Source organism: Homalodisca vitripennis, chromosome 4, assembly GCF_021130785.1.
Source record: "Homalodisca vitripennis isolate AUS2020 chromosome 4, UT_GWSS_2.1, whole genome shotgun sequence".
NCBI classification, from domain to species: Eukaryota; Metazoa; Arthropoda; class Insecta; order Hemiptera; family Cicadellidae; genus Homalodisca; species Homalodisca vitripennis.
In genome coordinates this window covers 173,091,706-173,116,675 of record NC_060210.1, presented here as the reverse complement: position 1 = coordinate 173,116,675, position 24,970 = coordinate 173,091,706, and the positions used below count along the sequence as shown (strand labels likewise).

The 24,970-nt window shown below is 32.0% G+C and overlaps 2 protein-coding genes across 2 annotated transcripts in view; one reads left to right on the top strand and one right to left on the bottom strand.

Annotated features, from left to right (window-relative positions):
* The window catches only part of LOC124360659 (DNA mismatch repair protein Msh2-like), an 89,680-nt gene that overhangs the window by 45,224 nt on the left and 19,486 nt on the right, over positions 1-24,970 (bottom strand). The window contains 1 exon segment of the mRNA XM_046814475.1: positions 2,345-2,468. Coding sequence (XP_046670431.1) covers positions 2,345-2,468 — 124 coding nt within the window.
* On the top strand, positions 15,256-24,663 carry LOC124360660 (transcription factor SPT20 homolog). The gene is made up of 2 exons (XM_046814476.1): positions 15,256-15,410; positions 22,563-24,663. Coding segments are annotated over exons 1-2 (1,587 nt in total). The 5' UTR covers positions 15,256-15,408; the 3' UTR covers positions 24,148-24,663.

Here is a 24,970-nt window from a genome sequence, read left to right as displayed (position 1 = left end):
TTTGTGTCATAAGGTATAATTATTACTGGTTTTTTAATAACCTGTGATTTTAGCAATCTGGTTGTAGTCTGGTCCAGTATCTGCCAAATTACTAAGAGAGTATTGTACCTGGGCTATCCAAAAGTAGATTACGTTTTGCTTTGTAGCCACTAAGGGCGGCCAAATATCACAGCTATTTTGATGTCAGGGCACTTCTCCATCCAGTGGCTATCCAGCCTTGTTACTGAGAGGTTACTGTCACTCCTTGCTTTACAATAGCAGTTTAAAATGTGTGACACAATTTAAAATCCTGCAAGTTAAAAGTACAGTTGGTAATATGGTTTTTGTTGGCAAAGCTGAATTGAGATATATCGCCAACTCTTTAAAGTTTATGGGAATGATGTGATTACTGAAGGTGGAATGTGTTAATGGTCCATAAGATTTAAATATGGCCGAACTAATGTGTATGATGACGAACGAAGTGGACAGCCAAGCATTGTGACTGGTGAAATTGTCTCTAAAGTTAATGAGATGAAAAGAGAAAAAAGACCACCAATTCACAATAACAGTACTCTCTATTAGTTTCCCTCAAATTTCAAGGAGTTTGTTACACGAAATTGTAATGCAGAAGATACGTTAACAAAAATGTTGTGCAAGATGGGTACCAAAAATCAACACACAGGAAATCAGACTCGAGAAATCCTGGACGCTTTTAAGTCAGAGGTGTTTCCACATCCGTTTTAGAATCAAGACGACTTTGCACCCAGTGACTACCACTTGTTTCCAACAATGAAGAACTGGCATGACGCGCAGCGCTTTGATGACGACGTGGAACTGCGGAAAGGTAGGACTGGTTGAAGTCTGAGGTGGCAAAATTTTATACGCTGGAATTTCAAAACTGGTTCACCACTATAATAAGTGCCCAGATTTGTATGGTGACTATGTTGAAAATAGTATTTTAGTGTCACTTTCAAATGTATATAATACCATTTTTTCTTGTACTTTGTATTTTGCTTGTAGCAAAACGTAATCTACTTTCTGGATAGCTCTCATAATATATAGTTTGAAGATATGTGTTCTAAACTTTTACTACTTATTCACACAATTTTTAATATAATTTTTTACTTATCACACAAAGAACTTTTGAACAAAATTAGTATATTTTAATATTTATAACCATAATATATTCTTGTGGTCTAATTATGCCAATAACATTACGTAGTATTTTAGTGTATGTCATTACAGGCTTTTCAATTTCCAGATCCAGGGTTAAGACTGAGTACTAAAATGCCAAATAAACAGTAAAACATATTACACCATGACTTGATAACAGTAACTTGTTGAACCTCACTGTATTCAATTAGCTTTACACTTTACTAATAGAGCTATGTCCTGGTACATTATTAACACTGAGTGTAGATTGTATATCAAAATGCCATATAAACAGTAAAACATATTACACCATGACTTGATAACAGTAACTTGTTAAACCTCACTGTATTCAATTAGCTTTACACTTTACTAATAGAGCTATGTCCTGGTACATTATTAACACTGAGTGCAGATTGTATATCAAAATGTCATATAAACAGTAAAACATATTACACCATGACTTGATAACAGTAACTTGTTAAACCTCACTGTATTCAATTAGCTTTACACTTTACTAATAGAGCTATGTCCTGGTACATTATTAACACTGAGTGCAGATTGTATATCAAAATGTCATATAAACAGTAAAACATATTACACCATGACTTGATAACAGTAACTTGTTAAACCTCACTGTATTCAATTAGCTTTACACTTTACTAATAGAGCTATGTCCTGGTACATTATTAACACTGAGTGCAGATTGTATATCAAAATGTCATATAAACAGTGCTACATTTTATTTTCTTATTGCTGTATCTTCACGCACCACTGCAGATAATATCTTATACATCCTACTTGTCCCTGAAATTTATGGATTTAAATTTTGTACTAAAATGTCAGATACCACCATATTGTCAGAAGAATGCCAAGAAAATTGTCAGTTTCTTTATCTTATTAACTGACAGTGATAAGTGATAAAACTATTATTTACATGCCTGACAGGGTTGGTTATAAGTGTATAAAACTAATAAAATGGTGGGAAAACAATTTATCATTTGGTAGTTTTAATCCTTTCCCTCCCATTCTGAATACCACCGAGACCTGCAAGGATGATGACAAATTCCTTCTAAGGTGAAATTCCTCTATACAGATTTCATGAAATACTAAGTAGTATTATTACACAACACAAATTGGTACTCTTCTCCTAGACTAAATTGGAAGAAATGATCAAGTTAAGAGATATACAAAACACAATTACTAAACATTTTACCTGAGCCAATGTATTTGATAACTGCAGAACTTTTAAAAAATTCTTTGGCAGCATAAACAGCATTAGAACCATGCAATGTGTAATAGTCTATGCGATTGAAGAATCTTACTGTTGTAGCAGGTTTCTGAAACAATGATTACACCACAAATAAATTAATAAAATAGAATGAAAATACCTTGTAAATACTAAATACAATTAATATATTTACAAGCATTTCTCAGTACATTTACTTTTTATCAGAGCAATTCAGTCATTCTTTGCTTAAAGTTTGTTATTGACAATGGATGATGTGAAAGGATAATAGTATTCCAGACACTTGTCATCATTACATAAAATTAGCAGATCAGCTACTAAATCTGTTGAAGTTATGCCACTTAGTTTACCAATATTTTTAAAAATATTAGCATGAAACCTAAAATATTCTAACAATCAAACAAACCTCAGGCATTTAATTTGTACACACCATGACAATGAGGTTTCGGACCGAAACATAAGGCTGGAGGCATCTGCCCTTTACACCCAAACATCACCTTCCTGCTCTCTTTGTTTCCGATAACACAATGCAATACTACAGGAGATATCAACATTGATTTCATCTTCACTCTTCCACATTTCCTGTTACGAGTGACATGTGTTGTTTAGTGCTCTTAGTTCTGTGCAGTGACATCACTTGGGTCCATTCTCAATGAAATATTGGAGGGAAATACGATAAATTTAAGAGATAACAATATGCTCATGGTGTGTTTATTTTTTTAATGAAATTGCGTGTGAAGCCGTAGGCAACTTTTAGTTAATAATATTTGTTTGCTGCAATGCAACTTTAGAGACCAACATGGGATTTTCCGCAACTTTAGAGATCGTTGGGGCATAGCCCAGAGGGATTTATCAACATGAGAATAGACCTGTAGGTTAACCCTTGGGACCCTAATACTCAGTCCATGTAAAATTTCAGTACAATTTGGTGCAGTAATTTGTACATGATTGAATAACACACACCACACATGCACATGTGCACGCGTACGCACACCCACACACACATACATAGACACCATTTGAATTTAATATATTAGTATAGATGAAAACCCAAAACTATTAATAGTACAAATATTATTGTAACTGTTAAACATTAAAACTGTTAAAAATTGTAACAATAACAATAATAACACTGCTGTATGGTGCAATGTACAAGGCCGATTAGGCTGTTTATTTTGATTCTGTTTTGATATTGATTAAACAGAAAAACAAGTAGGGCAAGGCACGCAGGCCAGGGTCAGGAATTTTTCTGATAATAGTGCATTAATTAATAACATTAATCCAATCCACACAGTTGCACAATTCACTGATTAAGTTCTATACTAGATGACATGAATTATTATAGAAAGGAGATAAAAGTTAAGTCTAGATATCTACATATGATAACAATCAACATAGCTATCAGTGGTAAAAAAATCAGAACCATTATAATAAAATTTTAATGAACATTAATAATAAAATATTGTTTATAACATTTCTAAAAAGTGTTATGGATTTAATCCATAACACTTTTTATACTCTAGTATTACTCTATACATACTATATTTATAAATTGTATTATGCTGAATTTCGCTAAAATATAACCATCAGTTTGGTCTTTCACTGATTTTAAACTTAATAAAATTAAGGTTTTTTTTTGGAACTAATTAAATATTTCTACCAGCCATTTCTGAGAACATTTCTAATTGTAACAATTTGAGGTAAATCCAACATAAGCTGCGGTTTGCTACATGTACATTTGGACTCCTGAACCAATTTTTTAGAACAGGTCTAAGATATACCAAGACTAACAATAGGCCTCACCTAGCTAAACCCAAGCTCATAAACCACTCCCTAATGTCCAAGCACTGAGTTTACTGATCTTACATGTAAAAGAATCTTAATTGTAAAAGAATTTTTATTAATCTTGTGGCAGGTGTTTTATTATGTATATTGTCTCACAGTTGAAATCTGAGGGATCAATATTGTTGTTCAGCCCTGATATTATTAATATATCTGATATTAGTATTTTGTGTACAACTTCATTTTGCACCACAGCAGGAATAATGGCTTCACTCAAAACCCTTGAATATTCAGGAGAGCCTAAAAACAAATTGAATAAGATTTTGGTTAAAATCATTATTATTTCCACTATGTTTGAGCTTTATATTCACATGATATTTGGAAACGAATTCATTGGTCAAGGCTTTGAATTTGGTCAACATTAAAAATTCAGCTAATTATGAAGCAAAATAATCATAATTCAAAACATAGTACAAATTTATTTATTTTGAAAAAAATTATTTAGAACCAGCATTTAACCTATTACATGCAAACAATAATTACACTAATAAATATAATTTGAGAATCCATCTTCATACACTTGCATTCACAATAATAATTAGACTAAATAACACGCAAGACTATAATGGTACCTGGAAATGTCATGATTTTAAATATTAATAAAACTTATTCAAATATAGTTCAATCAATGAATCAATTAACAAATTACAGCAATAACTGCGAGAGAACACTTTTAAATTATTAAATTTAAAAACACAATGAATTGTCAAAAAATAATTTCAATGTCTTACTACTAGAAACATTGATAGAATCTAAAGAACATTGAAGTTAATGTGAGCTGTATTTATTATATTAGCCTATGATTATATTTAACAGAATTAGAAGAGAAAGCGAGAATGAGAGCTTTGTCTTGGCACATTAACTTAAAGTACAATTTTTACAGTACTAAAACTATACATATATTATTATTGTGTTAATAACTAGCTATTACGTGTAGCTTTACACACAATTTTCAAAATCCTAGTCCTTACACTATTCAGTAAAAGTATTTATGGTGCAATATGATGGAATCATATGACATTTTTCAAACATATGTAGACAAGATACACCAGATACATATTATTGCAGTGTACATGGTTTAGAGGATCAGAGATTAATGCAACTCTTATATCATGTTTTCCATGTGTAGGAGCATTTCTGGTTTGAATTAATTATATTTCCGACACCACAGCTGAGTTTACCTTGTTGCCCTGATGATGAAAATGATATTTCCGGTGCCACAGCTGAGTTTGACCTTGTAGTCCCGATGAAGAAAAAATATATATACATAAGTATGACAGAAGTCTATTTCTGTTTAGGATGAAATCTAATAGCTCCGGAATAAGGAGGAAATCCTTATCAAGTTCATGCAAAATTTCAAAATAATCATTAATAAGGTTTTATGTTACACCAGTATTGTTTTTCAGACTGCACTCTGGGATAGAATGGGTAGTTGAGGCATATTGGTGTCTGTTTTTCTTAAGCCACTGTTAAAATGACATATCACAATGTCAAGGAAGCCCACCAGTTTTGAGTACCGTACCTTATTATGAAAACATTCACAGCTTTACCCATTAAGGTTGGTTTTATAATGGTGTTTAAAGAATATTTCCAGTGCATTAAATGGTTTAAATTCGTCACTGGCACAATCTGGAGTAAAAGATAGGTATTAACTTTGTCTTTGCTATTTGTATATTAACCGATCAAGCACAGTCTTAAAATTTAAATTGTAAACAAATATTTCTGTCTGTTTGATGACCTACAACTGAAAGTGTCAACAACTATTCAGTGTCAGTTTATTTTGGATTATCTTATAAAATTATAAAATTCTCATGTCGCAATATTAGTTACCTTACTCATCCGAAACGGCTTTACCGATTTTTACCAAATTTTATATGCATAGTCAGTAGGTCTGAGAATGGGCTACTATCTATTTTTCATACCCCGAAGTGTTCAGGGTGGTCCACCAATTAAATTTAGAAGATCATGGTTTTTACAGCACCTACATATTGGAAACTGCAATTATGAGACGGTTACGTTTGTTATATAGCCAAACACTATTTGAAGGCGCTAAGTAAAGATTTATATTTGTATTTGAAACAAATTATCTACGGTTGAACTTAAAGCTTGAATTTTACACCACTTTATAATAAAGTACTTTTACGTGTACCTTGCGTCTTTAAATTTTGTTGTTTTTTGCAGGACACCTCAGCCTACTAAAAAATGTAAATCTTCTATCATTCAATTTTTAAATACGAGCAGTAATTGCCATCATTAAGTAATTTTAATTACTTATTAAACGTTACTTGAATTATTTTGTCTGTAAAATTAACTTGATAAACTATTCAAACGACTGCGCTGAAATTTTACATGGAGATTCTTAAGGTCCCTAGGATGGATATATGCATATTCATATTTTTAAAATCCCTCCGGGCTATGCCCCACTGGTCTTTAAAGTAGTAACATAATCCCTCTAAAGTTCTGAAATATTAAGTAAAAGAGCATTTCTAATGTTATCAACTGTTCTGTATAAACATTGTTTATTATTTTTAATTTGTTTACATTTATAGTGAGTGAAAATATTTTTAACATCGTTTTAGATTTTAACAATAGAAAAGTACTTATCTATTTTACAAAATATCCCAAAACATAAGATTGACACCGAAGACTCCCTTTGAAGCAGTCGGCAAGAACTATGCTAGATGAAAATTCGCTGGACCATGCTTTTGAACTAATGTACTAATTCCAGTGTGGCATTGTTAACGTACTTTTAGCTGTGCATTTTATTCAAATATTAAGTAACTTATTAGATCTAAAAGATAATGTTACTAGCTAACAAAGTAAATTAGAATAGCCATACATATAAACTTTTAATGTATTTTCTTGATCGTGGCAACAAGGCAAACTCAACATTGGCATCTGAAATCAAATTCACTCAAACCAACAGTGGTTGTACACGTGCAACGCCTACTAAATTGCGTGCAAAGGAGCACGTAACTGCTAAAAGTGCAGATATAAAAGAAGATGTAGTCTGACATTTACTTTACATTTGAACACTGTTATTAAACCTAAATTATTTGTATTTTTACAAAATGGAGTTATCAGTGCTCTGGATGTATATATATATATATATATATATATATATATATATATATATATATATATATTTTGTTCAGAAAAGAGGCAAAATCAGCAATGGAAAAAACGCTAATATCAAAGTAAATTACAATGACCATAAATACACCAGTTTTAACATTTTTTTCTTCATCTTGAGAAGAGGGTAAATTCAACATTAACATCGGAAATATAATTCACAAGAACCAGAAGTCTTCATACAGGTTTGCACCGTAGGTTGTAGAAAAGCATCCGTGTAGAAGTATTGCTTTTCACACAGGCAATTATATGTGGCATGCTCTCGAGTGGGCACACCATTCAGTTTGTTTGTGTTAACTAAACATTGGCTAGCAAAAAATATTGTAGAATTCATTGAGTTAAGGATTGATGTAATTAGTAATATTATGATGTGTATCATATATCATAATTATATATATATACAGAATAAATTATTTTAAATAAGAAAATATGAATGTTTAATGTTTTGTAATTTTTATATTCTGTCATCGTTTACAGTGCTCCATGTCATACACCACATTCGCACATACTAATAAGAATTTATATGGCAAAACAACGTTTGCTGGGTCAGCTAGTAAAACCATAAATATTACCATTTTTCAGAATTCTAAAATAATTAAAAATAAGGTATTCCAGAGTTGTTTTTTACGCTGATAATGCCACTTTGAGAGTTAGTGCGTCATCTAAGGAGTAAGTCGAAATGTCAGCCTTTCTCAGTTTGTCAAATCTAAATCAGTTTTCCAAAGAAGTAATTTAATTTTGAATCCACAAAAAACAGTTTATCTTCAGTTTAAAGCAAATAGAGGCAGAAATAAAATTATTCCCAATATACAAATTGAACAAGATTCTGTACTGAAAGCTAAAGAGGTAAAATTCTTGGGTCTAACTTAGGACAGTTTTCTAAATTGGAATAAACATTCAGATAAGATCGTCTCAAAAATTAATTCTGGTTTATATGCACTCCGTAGAATGTCAAAACTATGTACAGACCAAACACTAAAGTCTATAATATTTTTCGTATATTCATTCACATATTACATTCGGTATTTCTTTATATGGATCTACATCGGCAAAAAATTTGGATTCAATTTTAATCATTCAGAAAAAAGCAATCCGTATTATTCTAAAATTACAATGGAATGAATTAGTTAAAACGCATTTCTCACGATTGGGGATAATGACAGCTTATAGTGCATATATCTATAGCACTGTACCATCAGTCAAAAATCGTGTAAGTAACATTAGTACCTGTGGCGACATTCACAACTATAATACCCGAAATAGAGATAATGTGGTTATACTTTAGATTGTTATAATTTGCAATTCTATTAAAAAAAAAGGCCAAAATATATGGGTGTAAAATTCTTTAATATACTTCCAAATTACTTGAAATTAATGGAAGGGACTAAAATTTGTTTCAAATTAAATTGCAAAATTACCTAACCAACTTATCATTATATTCATTCTCTGAATGTTTTTAAATTCATAATAGATAAAGATTGTATGTATTTATGTTACCATTTATTTTATACTTATCTAAATTATTCATAAATTATGTTATTAACTCCACTTATAGGGTTATCTATACAGGGTGATTCATGAAGTTTCTCCCCCCCACTTCTACAGCACATTGTACTAGTTAAAAATAAATGAAAAAATGTTATATAAACATAGGTCCGAAAAATGCTTCGTTAGCGAGTTACAGCTAGCGAAAGATTTCGCCTGAATTCCTGGGTAAAGAGTAAAATAAAGCCATACTGAACTTTTGGAAAGGTTAATTAAGTAAGAAATATCGTGGATTCTTATGTATTTTTACCTGATAAAGCTAATAAAAATAGGTTTCAGAACTGTACCTGTAGTAGTTTTTTGAGGGATTCAGGGTTAAATGCAAAAAATTGGGGCACGAAACAATGTTTTTTTTAAGTTTGATGTACAATAACTTTTGTTAAATTGGTAATAAATACGTAAAATCAACAAACATTAATTGTAGAGAATTTAATTCTGAGAAAATTGATATAATCAAAGTCTAAAATAAAACAGAAATAAGTACCAAAAAATTGATTTTATTCAGTATAATACATTACTAGCTGTAAAGAAATACCGTACGGTATTTAGTTAAAATAAAACAAAAACAAAATGTTTGTTCCTTAATGATGAGATAAATTGAGAAAAACAAGATTAACTGTTAAATAAATTTGTTTGTAAATAAAAATATCATGTTTTATTACGTTGTATTTTTTTTTTTTAATACAAATTTACATCAATGTTCGAAAATAAATGAAGCAAACATTTTCACATTATTGTTTACTAATCATCGAAATGCAGTTTTTTTGTTTTATTAATTTACTAAAGTTGGTAACGCACGAATAACAGCTGATCAACAATGGTATTCTGTACTGTTACGTTAGAACTGTGTATTAGTGGTGTTTTGCAAGCTACAGCAGGAGATCGGGTTTCTGTGAATCGTGTTATTAAATGCAATTTTTCTGTGAGTTATAATTCGATTGTTTATTCAGCGAAAAAATGCCTTACTTATTTACATCAGAGGAATACGCTGATATGGTTTTTATTTTGGGTTACTGTAATGGTAATGCTAGAGCTGCTGTAGAAGAATATGAACTACGTTACCCTAATAGGAGGGTTCCAGATACCAAAACAATTTCAGGAACTTTTCGTACTCTTCGGGAAACAGGATCACTACCAAGTACTAGAAACCAATTATGAACGAGCTGTCCAACTTGATGATGATATTGTTATTAATGCTGTTCATCGCAGTCCAGGTGTAAGTACACAAACGTATTTCTAGGCGGATAGGAGTTTCCGCAGTCAACGGTGTGGAGGTCATTTAATCGAAAACAAATTTTATCCCTTTCATAATCAAAAGGTTCAACACCTACAGCCTAGGGGATGGTCCGCTTCGCTTGGAGTTTTGCAACTTTTTGAATATTAATAATCAACTCTACAAGCGTATTTTGTTTAACGGATGAGGCACAATTCACTCGGGATGGTGTCAATTAACTTGCACAATGAACACTCATGGGCAGAAGAAAATCCACATGAGGTAGTGGAACAAAACTTTCACCACCGATTTAGCGTCAATGTCTGGTGTGGCCTTTTGCACAATCGGCTGATTGGACCTTTCATATTACCTGGACGCCTAAATGCCTGAGTTCTATTTGCATTTCCTTCAAGAAGAGTTGCCGCAGCTGTTAGAGAATGTTTCTTTACATCTCAGACAAAAATTTGTACTTCCAGCATGACGGAGCACCTCCCCACTTTTCACGTGCCGTTTCTGCTTACTTAAATCATCAATTTCCTTGGACACTGGATTGGTCGTGGAGGGGCCTCACCCTTGGCCCACCAAGATCACCAGATCTATCTCCATTGGATTATTGCATCTGGGGATGGATGAAAGACATTGTATACAAGACAAAAGTGAATTCTCGTGATGAATTAATTGTCCCGTATTATGGATTCGGCTGTGCAGAATACAGGGAAGTCCTGAAAATTAAGAAACGCAACAAAAAGCAATACACAAACGTGCTGCAAAATGTATTGATAATGATGGCCTCATTTTCGAAACATCTATTATAAAAAGGTGCGTACGGTTGGCCCAACCTGATTAATTTTGCTTAAAACTAGTAATGTATTATACTGAATAAAATCGATTTTTTGGTACTTATTTCTGTTTTATTTTAGACTTTGATTATATCAATTTTCTCAAAATTAAATTCTCTACAATTAATGTTTGTTGATTTTATGTATTTATTACCAATTTAACAAAGTTATTGTACATCAAACTTAAAAAAACATTGTTTCGTGTCCCAAATTTTTTGCATTTAAACCCTGAATCCCTCAAAACCTACTACAGGTACAGTTTCTGAAACCTATTTTATTAGCTTTATCAGGTTAAAAATACATAAGAATCCACGATATTTCTTACTTAATTAACCTTTCCAAAAGTTCAGTATGGCTTTATTTTACTCTTTACCCAGGAATTCAGGCGAAATCTTTCGCTAGCTGTAACTCGCTAACGAAGCGTTTTCGGACCTATGTTTATATAACATTTTTTTCATTATTTTTACTAGTACAATGTGCTGTAGAAGTGGGGGGAGAACTTCATGAATCACCCTGTATACAGGGTGTACATAAAGTCCTGCACAGGTATAATATTTTCTGAACGATAACAGATAAATCAACAAGATTTGGTACATCAACACTATACCTAAAAATCTACTTTTTGAAGGAAACTATCAGTTTTTTTGTATCATCATGGTGACGTTCCCGCAAGGAGTCAGAAGGAAATCTTAAATAGGAGCATAGGTCAATATGCACATCATTTTAAAGGGCTTATCTAGCAGAGTTTTAAATGCCGCAAACCGCACTCAAAAAGATTGATCCAGTACAAAATGGCGGCTGTTCAAAGGTTTTACTTGGTTACATTTTATTAGTAGCCATAACCCCAGTATAGCAAAACTGCAACCAAAGAATACTGCAGCTAAATACTACATTATGCTTGTCAGTTGTACAGAAGTGAATTATGATGTTAGTTATCCTCAAGGGTTACAAATTTGGTCCTAATATATTGATAACGGGGAAAACCTGATAACAGTAACAATTAGAAAGCTCTTATCTTTGGGTCGCAATTTGGACTTTCCTATTAGCCAGTCTATTCATAGTAGGCTATTCTAGTTTTCTTGTTTTAGTAGTGCTGTCCAACCTTTCTAAAAGTGCGCAATTCCTCGTGTGATCGTATGTTGTCTCCCCAACCAACTCCGTAATAAGAAGTGTTTATACGTTCACTTTCGTCAAGCGACATAGTGTAGTTGAAGGACTACAAGCAATACGATAACTCTTTTGTACTAAAGCGCACTGTAAATATTTTTACAAAAACTCAAATAATATTAATTATTATTAAATAAAAAAATTGTATACATATTAAATAATATATTTTACTAATTTAACAATAAATGTTTGTTTGACAACGTTGTAATCAAAATTCATTTGAATACATACACTCCAATAATACACTTTTCATTTTTGTGAGGCCTTTCATGTTCAAAGAACACATTATCAGACCTTCATAAATGAATAAAAGTGGTTACAAAATAATATTAACAATTTTGTACTTAAATAAAAAAGTCATAAAAAAGCAAGGAGATAATATTCTATAACAGGAAAGTATATTTATGTCTATGTAAAAAATAAAGTTCATATATAATTAGATCAAATAAAGTAACAATGGATTTTGAAAAGACCAAGGTTCATTATTTCCTAGATTATTTTGGTTCTTCTTTATAAAAATTGTGTTATATGAATCGACGAATTTTTTTATTTTGGATTTCTTTTAATAATTTTGCATTTGAAAAAGTGCCCAGTTTGAAGTGCATGTTCTGCCATGGCCGATCTTTCTTCTTGTTGGTATTTTAAACTTGCTCCTTAACTCTCTTTTTTAACTTACTTTTTGTTTGGCCAATGTATTTTAAATCACAATTGTTACAACTCATTTGATAAATTCCACATTTTTCTTCTTCATTTAGTTTATTCTTGGGATTTCCCAATATATTCTTTAGTTTTCAATATATTGGCATGTTTTTTTAACTTTTAGTAATATCCTTTTAGTTTCAGGTTCTTTTCATTTCATTTGATAGAGAGTTGTTCTAAAATTTCTTTCCATAATTTTCTTTTCCTTGTTAATTATATTGTCAGTCATGTCAGTTTTGTAACCATTAAAAAACGTAATTTCCTTAATTTTCTTAGCTACATTTTAATAAATTTCTATTGAGGGAGTATGTAAAATCCTATGGATTAAATTATGAAAAGCTGCTCTTTTTTGTAAAGGAGGATGAAATGAATCAAATGGGATGAATCTGTTGTTTTGTGCCGGTTGTCTGTGTATATCAAATTCAAAATGGTCAGTTTTTTTGTAATTAATAAATCTAGAAATGGGAGTTGATTATCATTTTCTATTTCACAACTAAATTTTATTGAAGGGTAAAATAAGTTGAGAGAATTAATAAAAGTTTGAAGATTTTGTTTCTTGTTGAAAACAGCAAAAACATCATCAATGTATCACTTGCAGATTCTAAGAAAATAACCCATTGTTTCTTTTGCATAGGTTTCAAATTTACTGAGAAATATGTTTGCTATTAAACACGAATGTGGAATTCCCATGGCAGTACCATCAAACTGTTTGTAATATTTGTATTAAAATTGAAACACATTTTGGGACATACCAAGATTTACTAAATTAATGTATTAGTTAACAATAGTTTTTTCTAAATTTAAGGAAATCAGCCAGTCCTCGATGATTTTAACAGTAGTATCTTTAATAGGTACATTTGGATAAAGAGATTCTTCAGCATCAAATGGATACAAGAATCTTCTTCGATCTTTCAATCTTTTGTGGAGTTTAAAAAATCATACCTATCTTTAATGGAGAAAGTAAGGGGGAATTTGAAATGTTGAAACTCTGCACTAACCATTTTGATATCAATGAGAAGAGACTATGGGCCTCATTTTATTACCAGATTTATGTGTTTTTGTAAGACAGTACAATCTTGGGATAATTGGATTTGATACTTGCAGTGTTTTAGCGAACCTGTAACTGATGCAATATATTAATTTAAAGGATTCTTGTTGAATTCTGGGCCTCATTTTATTACCAGATTTATGTGTTTTTGTAAGACAGTACAATCTTGGGATAATTGGATTTGATACTTGCAGTGTTTTAGCGAACCTGTAACTGATGCAATATATTAATTTAAAGGATTCTTGTTGAATTCTGGGCCTCATTTTATTACCAGATTTATGTGTTTTTGTAAGACAGTACAATCTTGGGATAATTGGATTTGATACTTGCAGTGTTTTAGCGAAGCTGTAACTGATGCAATGTATTAATTTAAAGGGTTCTTGTTGAATTCTATGTCAGGGGGTTTTGTTAACTCAGGATATTATCATTCGAGGCCAGAGTTTTGATAATGAACCACTATTTCACAAAATTAATTAAAAAACACTCTGTCCCTACCTACTATTGACGCTTCACTAGCGCTCGGCCAATTACTGATGTGGGGTTGTAGGCTTATACAAGCTCGATCCGGAATTGAATTGAACTGCACAAATTATAGTTGGATAAAATTAAAAACAACTGCATTTGAGCCCAGAAACAAAATTCTCTCAAAAGTAATGCATTTAAACGCGTTTCGCGGCTAAACCATTGACGATAAGGCAGAACGCTACTGGACCTTTTTTTATAGATCTTGTCTTTTCCTAATTCCCACTGAAAATTTTTTTTGTGTTTTAGCAACAGTTTGGCTGCAATTGGGTCCGGGTTCTGGCAAAAAAAATTTTAAATACATTTGATTTAAACGCCTTTTGTGACCAAACTGATGGAGGTATGGCAAAAAATCACTGGAACATTTTTTATAGATCACTTCACTCTACAACTAGCATCTTTTCATAAGATCCGAGCTACGACCTACAGGTTAGATACTCCAAGGCCTAACACAAAAGTCTACACATGGAAATTGCTAAAAATGTACATTTTTGATTTTGGAAGTGTTTTTTGGGTTAACCAGTAAAGATGCAGGAAAAATTAATGTGCTTATATTGTAGACCAGACAATTTAATAAAACCCCTCAAAAATTAGATTTCAGCTACACCCAACGGTTTTGTTGCTAAATGGCTTGAAAGCAAAAAATTACACCAGTTTAAAACAGTTTTTAGTTTTTTTGGGAGGTTAAACAAAATTACTTTTTTAACAATGCATAACACACCACTAATGTATGATATACATTTTTTTGTCACATATTGCATATATACGCCATATTTAAAAGTATTAAAAAGTAATTCCCTATGATGCTGCCTCTATATCATTTAACAGTAACTACTTTAAATAATTTATCTGCAAAAGATAAAGTTTTCAGAATGTGATGCCAATATTTCCCCAGTGTGATAAACAGAGGTCAGAGTGGCAGTGAATGTAGTGCAGCAGTTGATTAGTCAATTATCGGCAGAGACACTGCTCAGGACAGCTCCTCACTTAACAACATCAGCTATCAACATTGCGAGTAACAAAAATGTGAGTCACTAGTTTATTGATTAGTGTTAGATTTTAACTACTAGAGATTATATTTAAAATATGTTAAGTAGTTCAAAAGTGTAGGGCCATAATACAATTTAATCTTAGGTTTGATAATAGTTTGAAATTCATCACAAAATTGCTCTTACATTTTCTGGACAAAGTTCTAATAACTAAAAACTTGACATTACATATAGTGTGTGATACATGATGAAATGATAACATGAAAATAAATTATTTGTTCTCATCGTTTTTCATGAAAATTTGCACAACTTTAAAATATTGCTATCAATAGGTTACTAATTTTTGTATCATAAGAATTAGGTTTTTGTATTAAATAAAACTACTGGTGTGTAGCAAAAAAATTATGCCAATAGGGAATAACCTATATGTAATAATATTCCACTTTGATAATTTTGTATGGATTATGTCTACTAATACTGCATTGTACACTAACCAAAAGTTTGTTTTAACAAGACAAGCACTTCAATTTGTATTCTAATATTTAATTATTTGTAGTTTTCAAACTAACAAGAAAATAAAATTATTGTAAATTGTAGAAAAAGAAAAAGGATAGCTGACAGAATTGACTATTTTACTTTCAGGCATTAACTTTTGAATGCAAAACTTTTTACGTACAATTTTATTTAATCACTATGATCTGTATTTATTAAATTAATTCTTTATTGCAATAGGACAATATACATTGTACTGCAAGCGTCATTGTAATATATGCACGTATATAAAATACCAGATATCTATTTTACAGTGTGTACAAATAAACAATCCTTATCACAAATTCAGACATACATAATAACAGAATGCATTCAACAGAAAAAAAGCACACCTGACACAGAAAGGCGTTTTAAACAAGCTTTAAATTGACTGAAATTTTTGATGTTTTAAGCACTTCAAAGCCCATTGTTGAGTATAACACCATATTGTTTTGGAAGCTGTTGTTCTTGTTCTCGTATTCAATAGTTGCTCCTACCCCTTCTCTCATATTAATTGTGAACTTCCATACCCCTCACCAAAGTAGACATTGAAAAGCAGTACAGAACCTCTTTGAGGATATACATATGCATATGCTGGGTAAAGTCAGCAACTCGAGCTCCCTGGAGGTATTTCTACACAAAGTAGTGAGTTTTGTGTACAGTGACTCATAAAAATTATACACTATAAACTTTATAAGTGAGTTTATTTGACTTAATTTAAAAAAGAATACGGCTGGCTGTTAACATTAGTAGGAAGAGAATTAGACCCACACAGATCCCTGAGGGACTCCCAATAATGAATTTGATCATAAACAGATCACTGGCGATTTACATTGGAGCTGTGTACTCATGTAAAATAAAATGTGTTTCTTGTAAAGTCAGCTTTTTATCCATAATATTGTAAAATTTAATTTTTAGCAGTATTACCATCAAAGTCAAAAGCTTTTGAAAAATAACACTAAAGATGCTACTTGATCCTCCTAGTCTAGACTTAAAATCAATTCAATGAAATTTAAAACCTAAAAGATTAAAGAGAATTGTATGTTTTGGTTTAACATATGATACCTAAACATGGATCTCCACTGCAAGGCATAAATACTTCAAGATTTTAATTACATTAACAATATTCTGACATAGCCAAATCAAAGTGTTCCCATACATATTTTAACAAACTGGTATTAAAACAATAATCTGACAGTTACGTTTTTATTTCAGAAAATTTGAGCTTTACAATTAGTACGCTTTTTGACCGAAGTTTGTTTCTGAGAGGTACATACTTATATATTTGATTGAACAGGGCAATAAGAAAAACTAAAGTTTGACACTGTGAATACACCAGACCAGGAGACCATAAACTGGCTGTATGTAGACTAGGAGTCTATTCATACAGCCTTAAGTAGACACTTAACATTCAACCATGGCTTTGGAAATATCTTAGACCGAAAGTAGATTACAAAGGGCTGGAAATAATAAGTTTTTAATAAATTAGGTTTCTGAAAACTACATATATATTTTCTTGATCAGGGCACAAAGGTAATCTCGGCTGTAGCATTTGGAATATAATTCCATTTGAACCAGAAATGCTTTTATATGAGGAACACCTGACATAAGAAACAGTCCCTTAACCTCTGATACTCAAAACCATGAACAATGAAATAATATGTACCTGATGTACTTAAGTTTATAAAATACATAGGACACCTTTGTATTACATCATAAGTGCTTTAACTAAGTAGGCTATAAATTTTAAAAACTGCAATGCCACAAGGTATCAGCTAGATTATATATATATAAAAATCATATAAAATTTTGAACAGTTTAATTTTCTTATTTGGGAAATAGATTTGGATGTACATTTACTTCTAAAATGCATGGCTATTATCAGAGATATTCATTGGTGTTGACTTTTGAAATATTAAAAAAATCATGAAACTCCATTTTGTCAATATAGGAAAAAGTCAATAATGGGTAAGTCAATAATGGGTGTCAATAATGGGTAATAATAATGTGTAAATACATAATAGAATGATTTTATAATCTTCCAGAGGACATATAAATTAACACATATTTATCTTTTTTCATTGAAAATATTTAGCTTAATTCAAGTCTCATTTCTTTACATTTAACAGATATGAAGAACAAGGCTTACCTGGCCCCAATGCAACCCATACTGAAAAGTACACTGGATGATATCAAATTCATCGAGAATCCAAATGTTATTGTCTCAACACTAACCTGGCCCCAATGCAAGCCATACTGGAAAGTTCACTAGATGATCTCAAATTCGTGGATAATCCAAATTTTACTGTCTCAACAACCTAGCTGGCTCCAAGGCAAGCCATACTGAAAAGTTTACTAAAGTCGGTTCCACGTTCACTGTACAGTACAGGTCTAATGGGACATACTACTGTTACTACCTTTACTGGGAACATTATACTTAGTGACATGTGGGTTGAGTCAACTGTCATCATGACCCACATGAAGGCTATTAAATAGATTTTATTTTACCCTAACCATTGTATCTTACCTCATGTTCATATGTGTTTTATTTATCTATAATGTTTGTATCACTATAACATTTTATAAAAATATAGGAAAAGGAACTTAATTTACGTAGTATGAAACAATATACAGGGTGAGTCTGACCACCCGTGCAGTATTTACAGCTGTCTTAATAACTGACTTCCACACTTTTTCTATCTCTTTTCTCCATAATTTGACATCTCCGAATCCATTAAAATTATTTTCAATTTTGAAAAATGCCCCTAAAGGGCCCAATTTGGGGGGTAGGGGTGCTTTTTGGGGAATTTTCAGATGTAAACATGGGTTGTGTGATACATCAATTTAAAGGTCTAATTACACCGAACATTTTGGTGCAAAGAAAAGTTAATTATCTTTAACCGTATGTACAGGATGTACCAAAACGTTTTGAAATAGGACTTTAAAATAAAGTACCGTGTTACCCTACCTACAATACGGAACAGCTCCAGATTGTTTTTCCTAACTTGCTATTGACCTATTTTTTAATTAAATATGTGGTTCGGGCATTTTTCACTGGATTTTCTAAATTTCAAAAATATTCAAAATTTAAGAATACAAAAAATCCTAACAATCAAAATTCTTAAACAGCAACATATAATAAATTTTATATAAAATAAAAGGTCTTTTTAAAACAAACATTTTTTGTATTTAACTTTTTTTCCTATCTCTTACTGTTTTAAAATGTTATGATTTCAAAAGAGTATGATTTTGTTATGATAGTGTTTAAGAGACAATTATTATTGCAATGATAGTAAAAAGATTTTAGCTTTTACACGTGCAAATGCAGGTACAAATATGATGTATTTCTATCTATATTATACAGTTTATCCGCCAATTCACTCTGAGTATTTTTAAACTTATGTTGCAAGATGTCATGGTTTTGAACAGGGTAAAGACATGACAGGAAAGAATCTGTTATCTTATCTGAGAAGGCTTGTATATATTTTATTAGAATTTGTCAGCCTAAACACAACAATAACATTTGGCTGCGGATAAGACGGGCTTGTAAAAAAAGTTAAAATCAAAGTATTCATCAGTTTGGTGGGAGTGACAAAACTTTGTGGACATGCTTTGTATAGGCCTAAGCTTGCACACAGTGCTCAGTGTAATATGTTTTAAAGTTTATTGTGTTTATGATCTTACATAGTGTTATAACTCTACTACTGAATGGACAATCATCAGATCCTATTATGCCCTAAACATGGCATACTGATACTGCTTTGGAAATATAAATAAATTTTTTTTAAATAGAAGTAAACTTTATACAAAATATATAAAAAAAGGGCATGGAATTTGAGTGGAGGGAACAGGGCAGCCAACTGCATCTAAGGATAATTTAAATTTGCATTACTCTGCTATTTTTAACATATCTACAAGGGTGGATTTTGTTGTGTACTACTGGTTGTGTACTACTCTATCATTTGAAACTCTCTAGACATAAATTACTCATATACAAAATTGGTTTACATGGGAAAGGTAGGTCTGAGCATATGTAGGATACTTCTGAGTATGAATTCATCTTCAGTCAGGACATTTTAGCTATGTTTATTTTAGGGGGGTAAACCCCAGGGTAGGACAGTAAAGTTGGTCCTCGGGTAGGCAGGTCACCTTTGCGTAGGGTGTTCAATTCTTATAACGACTTGGATTGTAGATATTAATGTTCAAACATCCAAGACGATATAAAATATTTTATGATTAATAAGCTCTGAGTGAATGTTCAGTAAAATTTATTACTAGATTTTTAACTATTAAATATTATCTGGTTTGTCTTAAATAAAAATCACAGTTCTAAATAAAAATAATGGATTTATTTTAAACTGACAAATTAATAAGTTCAATGTTTCAGAATTTTTATCACTCTATTTTCCACAAAGAATTGACAAACCGTTTAGTAATTTTAAAAGGTTCTTTGGCAAGAAATAAAAATATCAGTCAAATATATCAAACTAAAAACTGGAGCTCTCTTCTGAAATAAAATAATAAAGTTATCAAATAAAAATCAAATACCACTTGGAAATAACTAAAATAAAAATGTTCACTTCTAATTTCACTGAAAAATTCAAAAATCTAAACTTCTCTTTCTACTAGTTGTACCTTAACTTTCAAGTCTTTGCAATTCAGGTACAACTCTCTCAAACAATTATTAAAGTTCAATTTATTTCCAATTATTAATTCACAATAAAACAGTTCAAATTAAATATTAATAAAATACTAAATTTCCAAAATTCAATCAAAGTTATTAACAAAGTTCAATTTTAATTCACTTTTCTTGCAAGTTTGAACCAAATGTACGTAACTTGTTCGATTCTATTGTGCATTATTGTTCATCAAGAATCAGTTATGCATATTGCTCTGTAGTTTCTATAAATTTAATTTTTCCTATAAAAAAGAGAACAAAATTAATTTAATAACAGATCTGGAAGACTGTTTCAATACAATGTACAATAAATTTGGTGCTTTACCTCAAAATCCCTCGCGGAAAAAAAATCATCAACTTAATTCACAATAATTACCAAAAGAAGGGGCGAAAATTATGAGCTGGCGGTTTTTATAGTTCCCCTTCCCCCCCTTCTAATGGACATCCGCGGCGTTCTCTCATTGGCCCAGCCGTATCCAACTTGAGAACAATAGCCCTCTCAGATCTGACGTAACTGCAGTACACAAGACATGTTCTGATCAATTCAAGGCAGTGAACCGCCTTCCTAATAATTTAAAGTTACCATAACTAACTTGCCAAAGGATTACATATTCGTATTTATCCTAACTTTTCACAATCTAATTAAAATTAAATCCCAATATTTCTTTCCCAAAATTTTCATTTAATTTAAGTTTTAATAACAAATCAACCAATGTAGCTTTAAAAACGCTACAGTTCTCAAGTAAGCTGGTTGGTCCTCGGATAGGTGTGATAGTGACATAGTAGGTTAGGTAAGATTTTTTTTTATTTTTCTGAATAGCAATGTAATAGCTCCTGGTAAAATAGGTTTGAAAGGAAAAATTAGATTATTTGAGGTCTCTAGTATATAAATTCCCTTACTTGTGAATTATTTTGCGTTTTAACAGTATTTTCTTTATTTTTTGGGCTTTCTCACATTTATATTCGATTTAGTGCTCTTTTACACCCTTTTTGAGCAATTTTAATTTGAAAAACAACAAATGGTGTAAAGTGGCTTACGTAAATATTGAACTGAAGAGTAGTTGTATGACAGTGATTAGGAACACCATACGGTTTGCAAAATAGACAAACACCCGTGTGGAGTTCTTGTGTTACACGGTTTGCACACCACCAAAGTGGAAAATACCAATATCTGGTTCTCGAGGTTGACTCTATACCAGAAGTATAGTTTAGATACAATTAACAACATCTTATCAATGTGCTGACCAGTTCTCACACTCTATTCATCTCAGAGTACAGATGTACTTCAGTCTCATATCTCATCCTGCTAATTACTACCAGGGCCACCACAGAACTATGGGAGCTGCACAGTATCACTCCAAGAGTGGAGTTGAATTAATAAAAATGATACCACCATCTCATTAATTATTATTCTTTTCCTCTCATATAATCATCTTTTTCTGCCCTTTAGATATGATAAAATCAAAAGAAAAGTCCTGAACCTATATTAAGCTTCATGGAAACTTTCAGGGACCAAAATAAGACTTTCCTTTCCTGAACATGAATCTACAAAGTAGAACTAGAGGTCCCTAAATAACTTTTTCATTACAATGGAAAACATTCCATATGGTTTTGGGAATAAACTTTAACTTGGGAGAATATGGGGTAAAACTTAAATACCTACTTCTAATTCCATAAATTCTATTCATACCGAAAGTAAAAACAATTATTTTTGTTACAATTAACTGAGAAAAGTATGCTTAAGGAACCTTGTTCATACATAAAATAAACTAATACTCATATTACAAAGACTAAGGGCATTTTGATAATCACATTTTAAACCAAGACATCTTAAAAATCATTGCAACTACAAAATAAGGAGGAAAATGGTTTAAGGTGCAGAGATATTTTTAAGTTATTGAACTCAATGTTATTTGCTATATCATTTGTTTTGAATGTATAAAAACCAACCTAATTAATACTTGTATTAATTATTTACAGGAATGCTGCAGATCTATGCTGGTTGGTCATGATAATCATCACCGTCAGTAATGTACAATCATACCCATATCATCGAAACCAACTACAAATATCCAACATACCTCCATCTTGGGTATACCACCATCATCAAAATCAGCAGGTAGGTCTACAGCAACAAGAAATACCAGACAAGTATACTCAAGTGCAACAAGAGGATTTGGGCCAACAAAGTGAATTAGAATTTGGTACACAGCAACCAATTCCTGGCAAGTATACTCAAATACAACAAGAGGATTTTGGTCAACACGATGAATTGGAATTTGGTTCACAGCAACAACAAATTCCCGACAAGTATACTCAAGTACAACAGGAGGAATTTGGTCAACAGGGTGAATTGGATTTAGGTTCACAGCAACAACAAATTCCTGACAAGTACACTCAAATACAACAGGAGGATTTGGGTCAACAAAGTGAATTGGAATTTGGCTCACAGCAACAACAGATTCCAGACAAGTATACTCAAGTACAACAGGAGGAATTTGGTCAACAAGGTGAATTGGATTTTGGTTCGCAGCAACAACAAATTCCTGACAGGTACACTCAAATACAACAGGAGGATTTCAGTCAACAAGATGAATTGGAATTTGGTTCACAGCAACAACAAATTCCCGACAAGTATACTCAAGTACAACAGGAGGAATTTGGTCAACAGGGTGAATTGGATTTTGGTTCACAGCAACAACAATTTCCCGACAAGTATACTCAAGTTCAACTGGAGGATTTGGGTCAACAAAGTGAATTAGAATTTGGCTCACAACAACAACAAATTCCCGACAAGTATACTCAAGTTCAACAGGAGGATTTGGGTCAACAAAGTGAATTGGAATTTGGCTCACAACAACAACAATTTCCCGACAAATATACACAAGTTCAACAAGAGGATTTGGGACAACAAAGTGAATTAGAATTTGGTTCACAGCAACAACAATTTCCCGACAAGTATACTCAAGTTCAACAGGAGGATTTGGGTCAACAAAGTGAATTAGAATTTGGCTCACAACAACAAATTCCCGACAAGTATATTCAAGTTCAACAGGAGGATTTGGGTCAACAAAGTGAATTAGAATTTGGCTCACAGCAACAACAATTTCCCGACAAGTATACTCAAGTTCAACAGGAGGATTTGGGTCAACAAAGTGAATTAGAATTTGGCTCACAACAACAACAAATTCCCGACAAGTATACTCAAGTTCAACAGGAGGATTTGGGTCAACAAAGTGAATTGGAGTTTGGTTCACAGCAACAACAATTTCCCGACAAGTATACTCAAGTTCAACAGGAGGATTTGGGTCAACAAAGTGAATTAGAATTTGGCTCACAGCAACAACAATTTCCCGACAAGTATACTCAAGTTCAACAGGAGGATTTGGGTCAACAAAGTGAATTAGAATTTGGCTCACAGCAACAACAATTTCCCGACAAGTATACTCAAGTTCAACAGGAGGATTTGGGTCAACAAAGTGAATTAGAATTTGGCTCACAACAACAACAAATTTCCCGACAAGTATACTCAAGTTCAACAGGAGGATTTGGGTCAACAAAGTGAATTAGAATTTGGTTCACAGCAACAACAATTTCCCGACAAGTATACTCAAGTTCAACAGGAGGATTTGGGTCAACAAAGTGAATTAGAATTTGGCTCACAACAACAACAATTCCCGACAAGTATACTCAAGTTCAACAGGAGGATTTGGGTCAACAAAGTGAATTAGAATTTGGCTCACAGCAACAACAATTTCCCGACAAGTATACTCAAGTTCAACAGGAGGATTTGGGTCAACAAAGTGAATTAGAATTTGGCTCACAACAACAACAATTTCCCGACAAGTATACTCAAGTTCAACAGGAGGATTTGGGTCAACAAAGTGAATTAGAATTTGGCTCACAGCAACAACAATTTCCCGACAAGTATACTCAAGTTCAACAGGAGGATTTGGGTCAACAAAGTGAATTAGAATTTGGCTCACAGCAACAACAATTTCCCGACAAGTATACTCAAGTTCAACAGGAGGATTTGGGTCAACAAAGTGAATTAGAATTTGGCTCACAACAACAACAAATTTCCCGACAAGTATACTCAAGTTCAACAGGAGGATTTGGGTCAACAAAGTGAATTGGAGTTTGGTTCACAGCAACAACAATTTCCCGACAAGTATACTCAAGTTCAACAGGAGGATTTGGGTCAACAAAGTGAATTAGAATTTGGCTCACAACAACAACAATTTCCCGACAAGTATACTCAAGTTCAACAGGAGGATTTGGGTCAACAAAGTGAATTAGAATTTGGCTCACAGCAACAACAATTTCCCGACAAGTATACTCAAGTTCAACAGGAGGATTTGGGTCAACAAAGTGAATTAGAATTTGGC